Here is a 10,626-nt window from a genome sequence, read left to right as displayed (position 1 = left end):
TTAAAAAGGAATTAAGGGCAGCGGGAGCGGCCCGCGCAGCCCCCGGCGCCTCACAGAGCCGCTCTCCCGCCCGCCACCTGGGCTCGAGCCACAGCCCCTTCCCGCCACACCGCCCTCAGCCAATCAAAGACCGCCGCCGCCAGCTTTTTTTTTTTAAAGCCCGCCTCCCCTTCGCTGTCCGCCAATCGGAATGTTTCTCTCGTGAAGCTGTGGGATGCTTACCTCGCCTCCAGCGCTCGGCAGCTTCCCATTGGGCGAAGGGAGGGAAGGGCTCGGCCAATGAGGTGGCTCGGGTGGGCGGGAATAGTTCAAACAGGCAGCGGTGCGGCAGCGGCGCCATGGTGGGGCCGGGGCCGGGGCCGGGGCCGGGGCCGGGGCCGGGGCCGGGGCCGGGGCCGGGTTCCCCGGGTGAGTCTCTCGCTCTCCTCCCGCCGCAGCCCTGCGCGATGCAAGCGGGCGGCTTTGACTCCTCTGACGAAGACGCCGCTGAGGAAGATCTGAAGCCGCTCCCCATCTCCTGGTGAGGCGCGCCCGCCTTTTTCCCCTCAGCAACTACGCGGGAGTTTGCGTTAAATCCCTCTGCGGCCAAACGGGAGGTTTTTCCTGAAGGAAACCCGTGCCGGGCTCTGGTGACCTGCCGGAGGGAGGGCAGCGGTTGTGCTTGGCCTGAGGGTGCCCCTGACAAGGGATTAAGTTCATGCTGGCGACTTGTCAGGTGATGTGGGGCCAGGCCACTCTTGGAAGCGTTTGCCAGTCACTGTCGGTCGTGCTAGCCCAGATTTCAGCACTTTCTCTCCTCCTCCTCCTGGGCAGGGGTATGTGATGAAGTACACTACCAAACGTGGGATTCCTTTGTCTAATGTTCTAGAAATAACACTGGAATACTTCAATTTTATTCTTAAATTTGAATTATAGGTGAATTATAGGTTCCCTCAGAAAAGGTATGTCTAGTAGTGAGTTATCCCTGTTCAGATAATCAAAATGCTCTGTTTTTTTTTTATTTTCTGATAGGTTGTCTTTGTCCCCTGTCTACTCTTCTCAGTTCCTGGGATTATGTTCCCTCCCAGGTAAGAAGCATTCACTGAAATTTGCAGACATGCTTGAAGTTGAAGAGAGGTGTAATACCTTGTACCCCAAAATTCTGTGTTCCATTTACTGGATGGGGTGACTTGTTTTGTGCTACTGGAGTAATTGCTTCAGAAGTACCAAAACTAATCTAGAGAATATCTTAATGCAAGATCATATGGCAGAGTGGTAAGAGAATAGTGGCTCTCTTACGTTGTCAGTTAAAATATTTGTCTTTTTAGCCTGGCTTACTATTTATAACAAGCAACAACAGCGAAGCAAGACTGCTTTGACAAATAATTCCTTTATAAGATATATTGGGCTCAAATTACATTCACTTGCTGTGCTGACAGTTCTGTACTGCTCTCCCTTAGTGACTGGGTTGCACTACCATGGCCATGATATAAAAATAAACATACACACTTTTACTGTATTTTTAACTACCAAAGCTGCAGCCATGGTGAATCTCCTTTGATCACAGAAGAGATGGAACTGTTGGTGATGACAGTGTGAACTTTCCCTTCTTCATTTAAAGCAGTTAATCAGTTTCCATTACCCAATGCTGAGAAATACAAGCTTGGGGCTAATGCCATACTGAAGAACCAGAAAACAAATGTTGAATAATATTTGAATTTAAGATATATGGAAGTGGATGATGGCCAGTGCTGATGAAAATCCCACTAGTGCTTGAAAGCCAGTGAATGTAGATATGTCAAAAAATTGCTGCATATGTTTTTTAGCTACCTGAGCAGTTCAGGTAATAGCTATTTAATCTTCAGATGATAATCTCCAGTCGTAGCCCTGCCAGTCCTGCTCTTGGTCTGCAGGATTCTGCTGTCAGGCATTCAAAAGGTGTTTCAATGCACAGTCCTGACTGTTGTCAGGGCAGACAGAAAGGTTGTGTGCCAATGGGGCTGTGAGACAAGGAGGGAAGCAGAGGGAGGACGCAGTGCAAATATTTTGAGCAGCTGCATCTCACAAACCAAACAATAACTATGGATATTGCAGCGTGGTGTTCTGTAGGGGTTGCAAAAATGCCTTGGTAGCATGATATGAGGAAAAAATGGAAGTGGCATTATGCTGAGAATTTAATAGTAAGGAGGATTTTTAATGTGATTTGTGCTGAGTATTAGTGAACAGAGAACTTACTTTCCTGTCAGTCAATCAGATAACTCTTAAGTGATTTCTATCCAGCCCTTGTATTTGTTGTGGGGGGTTTTTTGTGATTTGTGGGTGGGTTTTTTTAAGCTGCACCCTGATTTATAATATCCAAAACTTTTCATCTGGAAAATGCATAGAAGCTTAAAACATTGGGCAGATTATTTTGAATCCTATTACAGTATTAAGGAGATAATGGTGTTTGAACCGTTTTCTGCGCTAACGATCTATTTGCAAAAATAAGAACTGTATTTTATTTGGGGTGTAGCTTTGTTGCTTTGTTTGGTTTTGATGCAAGGTTGTCTGTGCTCTATTCTTCAGCTGTAGCAGCCGTTCTGTAAAGGTCTCTTACCTGGAGTGGTAATTGTCCTTCATAATTTGTTTTAGGTTGCAGGTTTAAGGATGTTAGAAGAAATCTTCAGAAAGATATAGGTGAGTCTCAAGTATAAGTGCCTCTCACTTCCATGAAAAATGTGCAGGTAAACTGGAAACATAGGTTACTGAGAAGCTAGAGGTTTATTTTGTTTTAGCCTGGAGACTGTTGGAGTTGCTGTTTAATCTGAGTATAAGGCTCCAGACACCGGGTGTCTAAAATGGTGGTGGTTGATTTATACTTTTATGATGGATGTTGTAGCTGTCCGTGTACATGCCACAGTGTTAGAACACACGGCAGCTCTTTACAAAGTCTTGGTACATCTGATAGTAATGTCTTTCTGAGTTTTGGCAACACTGTGCTTGGAGATGCAGCAAATATCTTGGCACAGTCAAGGTTACGAATACGCAGAATCGCTTTCAAGTGTGCAGTGCCGCTTGGTGGCTTCTGCAAATATTCAGTAAGTAGTCAGAGTATTTCCAGGCTGGAGCTATACAGGCCTCTGCATATCTTTCACAGTAACCACAAGGTCTGCTAAGTTGGGTGCAGGAGAAGGCATCTTCAGAGCAGCTGCGTTCAAAATGAATTACAAACTTGTGTCCTGGTTTAACCCCAGGCAGCAGCTAAGCATTATGCAGCTGCTCTCTCACTCCTCCCAAAGAATCAGAAAGAAAAAAATAAAACTTGTGTGTTAAGATGAGAAAGGTTTCATAACTAAAATAAAAAAATATAATATTTATAATGAAAAGGAATCTAATAAAAAAAGTAAAGCCCAAGAAAAGACAAGTGATATACAACACAGTTGCTCACCACCCACTGACTGACGCCCAGCCAGTCCCCCAGCAGCGACCCACCCCCAGCCAGCTCCCCCCAGTTTCTATACTGAGCATGATGTCCCAGGGTATGGAATAGCCCTTTGGCTAGTTTGGGTCAGCTCTCCTGGCCGCACTCCCTCCCAGCTTCTTGTGCACCCCCCCACTGGCAGAGCATGGGAAACTGAAAAATCCTTGACTACTTAGCAACAGCTAAAACATCGGTGTGTTATCAACATTATTCTCACACTAAACCCAAAACACAGCACTGTACCAGCTACTGGGAAGAAAACTATCCCAGCCAAAACGAGGACTCTTGTAATTTCCTCTTCCCAGAGAAAATAGAGATTGGAATAGAAAAGATGAAATCATGTAAAGATTTGTGCTTAGTATTTGTCCGTAAACACCAGCAGAGTAGAGATTAATAGCAGAAGCCCACAGTGTTTGGAAATAGTCACGTCTGGAGATGGGAAAGAATCGTGCTTATGCTGGCAGCTGTTAACAGACTGTTCTGGGTGCTGATGTGCTGTCTTGTGAGGCTTGTCTTGAGACTCTGAACTGAGAAAATTCCCCTCATAAGTTACCTGAAGGCAAGTGTAGGAGGGACTCAGTAGAAGTAAATGCTGCTCAAAGCAAAATTGCTAACTCCTATTGTCTTAACCTCAAAGATTAAATAAGTGAATTGGTACCAAATAGCTTCACTGTTTATCCTTAAGCTTGATAGGCTTTGGTTTATTTGCAAGTGTCTTAATCTTTTGGCAGAAGAACTAAAGAACTATGGGACCCAGGATATATTTGTGCTTTGTACCAGAGGAGAGCTCTTAAAATACCGAGTACCAAACCTTATAGACGCCTACCAACAGCATGGGATCTGTGTGCACCACTATCCTATTCCTGATGGGGACGCTCCTGACATTGCCAAGTGCCTCAAAATTCTGGAAGAGCTCAGAAGCTGCCTGGAAAGTAACCGGAAAACAATTATACAGTAGGTCCTTGTTGCCTCTCTTTCACCTCACATTCCTGTAAAAGATACTGGCTTCTCTCCAAATGCATGACCAGCTGCAACAGAATTCTGTCAAATGCCAATTGCGTTCTTTAGGGTTAGTTCAAGCTGTGAAAAGCTGCTTGTTTCTCCTCCTGCACCCTTTTGGAGCTAACTTGTCTTTTGTAAGATATGAATCTCCCATTTCCCCTTGCTCCATCCAGCAAGAGCTTCAAAGCATGTGTTGGATGGCACCACAGGGCTCCTTGCTGCTAGCCCAGCCTGGGTATCGGGTGTACTGTACGAGTTGTAAGCTAAAGCAGCTGTTTGTCAGAGGGTAACACACCCTGGGGCTGTTTATCAGGGACTTGGTGGATTCCAGCAGTGCAAAATTTACTCTTAAATTGCATGAAATTGGTTTAAAGTAATTTCTGTAGACACTTGTCGCTGAGCTCAGGGTGGAGGGGAAGAGCTTTCAGAGTGCTTGTTCCCAGAATGATGCTGCTGACAGCTCTCTGCACAGACATCCTCTGAGTCCCTGCTGCTGTCATTAGCTCACAACTATCATCAAAGCCTTAAGCTGGAGTAGGATTTAAAGAAAATTGAGATTGTCTGTCCTCATGTGCCTTTGAAACCATTTACCATGAATGAAGGAGAACTTTAAAATTGCACTTTCTTTAGAATGACACTACTTAAGGTCTGAAGAATAAATGGGAGATAAACCTTGTAGATATTTCTATAGAAATTCTTATTCTAACGTTTTTGTACCAGTGCTCCTCTTGGTTATAATAAGGCAAGAATTGTGTCTGTATATTTACATATTGAGGGGGCTATGGGTGTTGCAGGTTGTTACAGCCAAACCTTCTCTTCTCTTTTTCAGCTGTTACGGCGGCCTCGGACGTTCATGTCTCAGTAAGCAGTTGCCTTCCCCTTCTCTGCCTAATTAACTAACCCATCCTACAGACCTCATGAGACAGCACTGTCTGAAAGAGCCAGATTCTTGGGAAAGGTGTTGTCAAATGGTAGTGATGTTAGCTGCCTGTATAGAAACTGTGTGTGATGAGTGACAGGAGTATGGGACAGGGAAGGCATCTTCCCCCTGGACTCAGCACTGGTGAGGCTGCACCTGGGTTCAGTTTTGGGCCCCTCACCCCAAAAAGGCCATTGAATGACTCGAGCGTGGCCAGAGAAGGGCAACGGAGCTGGGGCAGGGTCTGGAGCACAGGTCTGCTGGGGAGCGGCTGGGGGAACTGGGGGGGTTCAGTCTGGAGAAGAGGAGGCTGAGGGGAGACCTCCTGGCCCTCTGCAACTCCCTGCCAGGAGGGGGCAGAGAGGGGGGATGAGTCTCTGGAGCCAAGGCCCCAGCGCCAGGCCCCGAGGGAATGGCCTCAAGCTGCCCAGGGCAGGGTCAGGCTGGCTCTGAGGAAGGATTTCTGTGCAGAAGGGGCTGTTGGGCGTTGGAATGGGCTGCCCAGGGCAGGGGGGAGTCCCCGGGATCCCTGGAGGGGTTGAAGAGTCGGGCTGAGCCAGCGCTGAGGGATCTGGGGGAGTTGGGAAGGGTCAGGGTGAGGTTCATGGCTGGGCTGGAGGAGCTTCAGGGTATTTTCCAACCGAGGTGATTCTGTGTCATGGTACTGCTCTCAGAATGTAGGTGAGGGGATGGAGGGTCAGGCAGGGCCAGTCTTTCAGTGAGGCTGATAAAGTTCTCTCTTACTTTCTCTTTCTCCATTTTCACTGCAAATTTTAGCCTTGTCTGACCAATAGGATTGCACTTGCCCTGTTTCCCTGAACATCTCCTCAAGAAAGGAGATGATCCTATTCCTGTGTCTCTTTTCAGCCCAACATTCCCCCTAAAGCTTTCAGGGGTGTTGTTGTGTGTGCCCCAGAAGTGATGAGTGGTAAGATTGCCAAAAAAGCAGATGTGGTTAGAAGTCACAAAGAGGATTTAACTGGGTGTACTGGGACTTGTTCTTGAAAAGTCTTTAGTATTTTCTTCCCAAATGCTGCTAGAAAGGCCGGGAAGAAAAAAGCAGGAGGGTTTTCACATATTTCCAAAGCCTGCAGGCTTGGACAGGAGCAGCAGGCAGGTGGAGCCAGCACCAACAAATAGCGTTCACCAAAAGATCCGACAGATCTGTGATCCCGATATGATGAGGTTGAGTTTTGCTGGAGGGGTTTTCTTGGAAGAAACTTATTACTGTGCGGAAGTGGTACTGCGTACAGCAGGAGGTGCTCGGTAGCACACACGTGTATGTACCTTTCCCTTCCAGTAGCTGCATGTCTCCTGCTTCAGCTTTTGGATGCGCTGGCACCTCAGGAAGCGATCGAGAGCCTCAGAAACTTGAGAGGATCTGGGGCAATACAGACCATCAAGGTAATGAGGCTACGGCAGGTAATACACATGTTGAAACAAGAGCGGAGAGCTTGGACAGTCCTCACCTCCAGTTCCCAAAGGGATCCCTCTGGCTTTGTGATGCCCCACAGCTGCTGCTCTCGGGTTTGAGCCGCTTTCAGCTCTCTGTTCTCATGCTGATTCTGCCTTGTTCTGCCTCTACTGAGTTCAGCAGCTGTTCTGTCAGCTCTTCACCATCATTAGTAACTTGCTGCTTTCTCCTCCCTTATCCCTGCTCATCACTCACTAAATTATTGTCCCTTTTTCTGTCGCTCACATTCTCCTCAACTTGGGCATCTGCTTGGTTTTTCTGCCTTGGTTTTGTTCATCTTCCTAACCCAGCTAGCCACATTCATCTTCTGTGGCTATCGCATCAGTCTTGTACTGGCAGTCTTCTTTTAAGAAATATCCCTAGCACTAGTGTTAAAACTTACAGCCAAAGTTGCTGAAAATAATGGGTTTTTCTTCTTTTGATGGGATTTTTAGCTCGTCTGTGTACATATTTCTGTTGATAGGAGTCCTAGATGTTATGCTCTTAGAACAGTTCTGTGCACAGGAAAGGGGAGCTGACATTTTAAAAGTTTACAAAATAATAGTTTCTGAGGAGAAATTGTTTCCTAAAGACTGTCTCTTTGCTAGCTGTAAGCCCCTCTGGAAGGCAAATTTTATTTAAACTACTTGTTGAAAATCAATTTCTCACAAACCAAGAGAGCAGGTGGGGAGCAGCTTACATCCCTGGCTGACGAGGTGGGGGAGGATATGGACAAATGTTATAATTGAAAGCCCTGGCAGCCACTTGGGATGGGTGATCTGTCCTTTAGCCTCTGCTGACCAACCTTTTTATCTCATTTTGAACACTTGCATAATCAATACACCACATGATGTATGAACTGACTTAAAAACTCTTACTATAAATTGTTGTACGTCATCATACCAGCTAAAGGCTGTGTTCTGCATCATGGGCTTGTTATGGAGAGAGTAATGCTCCTAGTGACCCAAATAAAGCTCTGAATTCTGACGTGAAACTCCCACCTACTGAGGGCCACGTTTTGTGTTACCTTGAGCCCCTGTGGGCCCTTTCTGAGGAACCACAGGAGCCCAGCCAGGCTCTACATAATCCATGTCTGATGGTGAAAAAATTCTAGAGGATTTGAGTAAGCATGAGACCAAATAAACAGACTAGAGGGTGCAGTTTTCACCTTGGGGTATCAAACAGCTTTTCAAGATGGGTAGTGCCTTTTCTTAAAGCATCAAGCACTCATTCCAGGTCTGGTTGTGCTTTTTCAGCAATACAATTACCTCCACGACTTTCGAGAGAACCTGGCTGCACATCTGGCGACAAAGGATACAGTGTTCAGATCGGTATCACGGTAACGCATACCAGCATGGTGTATCTTTGTGGTTACAGCGGACACCTGCAGACATCTCGCTCCTGCCCTTCACAGTTTCTCATTGCTACTTGCCTGTGTGACACAGCTGCTCCTTTCCAAATGTTGGTGTAAATTTTGTGGTTGGGGGAAGGAAATTGTACAGCATCTTTCTCTATTTAGGAGTCTTTAATACTCACTGCCTCAAAACTACATGTATTTGTGTTTGTTACTGTTCTGCCTGTGGCCTGCATACCTAATGAGCTTTTTTTCCATATAATAATGACTCAAGCAACATCTACTTCCCCTTTAACATCACTCGGTACCGACAGTGTACGCGGCTGCTGCCGCTGAACTGCTGCGCTGGTGTTTCCACATTGCCATCCTCTGGGCTGCTCCAGGGAACGTACCGAGCAGAAGCGAGGCTGGGCTGCTGGAGCAGCAGCTGAATTTCAGTTTGACTTTGTTCTACGCAGCCTGAGAACTGGGACGAGCCTCTGCGAGGAGGGAGAATAGCCTGTAACTCCTCACAGCTAAGTGCAGACTCCTAGTGCCCAGAGGCTGGCTTCTGTGCCAGCATGCAGGGGAAGGAAAAGGGGAGAAGTGAAGGATAACTCCTTCTCTACTGCCTTTTTAAGATAATCACGCTGGGATAATGTAGCCAGGTAAAAATTACATCACCGGAGCTGTTTTTAAAAAAGTCCCCTCAGCTCTACTTTTAAACCAAAGGAAAGTCAAGCATGAAAGTTTTCATGGAGTGCTCACCCCTTATGAACTAGTAAGAACTCATTTTAAAATGTCACAGTTCTGCTCTTAGTGTGTCCAGGGATGTTTAGGAACAAGACCCCTCTTTCCAAAATGAGTTTTTTATACTGAAAATCTGTGATGAACCAAGCAGGTAGTGATTTCTGTATCTGGTTATGGTAGGAAGAGACACTGTGCAGTAGCTGTGTGGGTGAGATTCTGGCCCAGCACTTCTACGTGCTAACGCTAGAAAAATAGCTAATAGAAAATAAATCAGGTGTGGGCTGGAGAGAATCTCACAGCAATGTGCCTGTAACAGTCAACATCCCTCCTGTTTAACTATATCTACTCTTAAAGACAAGAAAAAAGGAACAGGTGCCTCAAGAAGATATTTAAATTAGTTCTGTTCTACCCTGAGGAGTCACGATCATCTGCCTCGGTGCCTGGGTGTGCTCCGAGGCCCTGGGAGGAGGTTTGGACTCTGAACAAAGCCCATGTCACCCCCGCTGTGACACCTACTGCTGGAGTCTAGGAGCTGCTGCCTCTGGCCTGAAGTCTCGTGTAGTTGCTGGCAGCCAAGTGTCAGCATCCTGGCTGCCCTTTCCTCACAGTTAATTCTCCAAAAGCTTTTTTCCACTCGAGTGCTTCAAAAACGTAGCTGGTTGCCTCTGTGGTACCAGCGCCCCAAGGGTCACCTCCCTGCACTTCCCTGTTGCCAACAATGACACGGAGGCTCAGGGTATATTTTAATAAAGTTTCAGTAACTTTTCAAGTCAGAAGCTGTGATGTGAGGCTCTACCACAGCATGGTGGTTTTGAGCTGAAGTTGAACTTGCTGATTTGCTAATTTTAAAATTTACAGACTCCTCTTAATGTGTTGCTGGAACCCAGACACTTGGATGCATGTTTAAAGGTGATTTCCACAGATTGTATTTCATCAGCTTTTACTGCCGTTCCCTTCTCCACCCTTAGGGCAAACAACAGGAACTCTTCCAGTTTCCACAGCATGGAATCACTTACAGAAAATACTTTGCTCAGAATGTGCGTGGTTCCTTCCCTGACACTCAAACAGAAATACAAAAATGCCTGTTTGGCCCTTCATCAGTACTTAATCCTTGCAGCTGATGGTTTTCAGATATTACATATGTATCAGCTGACTTTTTAAGATGCTATAGCAGGAAACTTGCTGACAAATGTTCATTTTCTCCACAATCTTTTGCCTCCTGGAACTCCCCAACTCTTACCTACATGCCTCTCCTCCTGCAGCACTTGTTTTCGCAGGGATCATTCCAGTAAAACCCCAATGCCAGGCTCACAGCACCAGGTAGAGGCAACAGCGTTCACACCCCCCAACAGCTGGGTGGGTGCTGGTAGACATTAACTTGGTTTTAAAAACTAAAAAGGCTGAAACCAGTTTCTAAGCATCTTCCTCTGCAGGACTCTGCTGGGTGGCCCTCACACTTCAACACGCAGGGTTCTCATTGGACTTTCTAACTTGCACTTGTGACCTTTCTCTGCAGTGTTTTGACAGTTTAAAGACCTTTGAAATTAATTCTTCAGTTCTTACATACTTAACCCCAGCGGGCAGGACAGGCTCAAGTAAGCATTTTGCTTCTGGGGTTCATGGTGGATTTGAGTTCACCAGAACTGCACTGGCAAGTGACACCGGTTTTCAGCTCCGAGTTCCTCTGGGTCAGGAATACTGCCGTGCACTTTTACATTAGCTGTGTAAAA

General features: G+C 46.3%; 1 protein-coding gene across 1 annotated transcript; it reads left to right on the top strand.

Annotated features, from left to right (window-relative positions):
• The first annotated feature begins 414 nt into the window (after positions 1–414).
• CDKN3 (cyclin dependent kinase inhibitor 3) lies at positions 415–8,358 on the top strand. The gene is made up of 7 exons (XM_074909372.1): positions 415–520; positions 1,012–1,067; positions 2,611–2,655; positions 4,171–4,393; positions 5,271–5,302; positions 6,661–6,764; positions 8,070–8,358. The coding sequence occupies exons 1-7, from the start codon at positions 447–449 to the stop codon at positions 8,154–8,156; spliced, it is 621 nt and encodes a 206-aa protein (XP_074765473.1). The 5' UTR covers positions 415–446; the 3' UTR covers positions 8,157–8,358.
• Positions 8,359–10,626: the final 2,268 nt, after the last annotated feature.

The sequence above is a fragment of the Athene noctua genome, chromosome 6 (assembly GCF_965140245.1).
Source record: "Athene noctua chromosome 6, bAthNoc1.hap1.1, whole genome shotgun sequence".
NCBI lineage: Eukaryota > Metazoa > Chordata > Aves > Strigiformes > Strigidae > Athene > Athene noctua.
The sequence above is the reverse complement of the archived record's forward strand: the minus strand, read 5'-3'. Positions and strand labels throughout refer to the sequence as shown.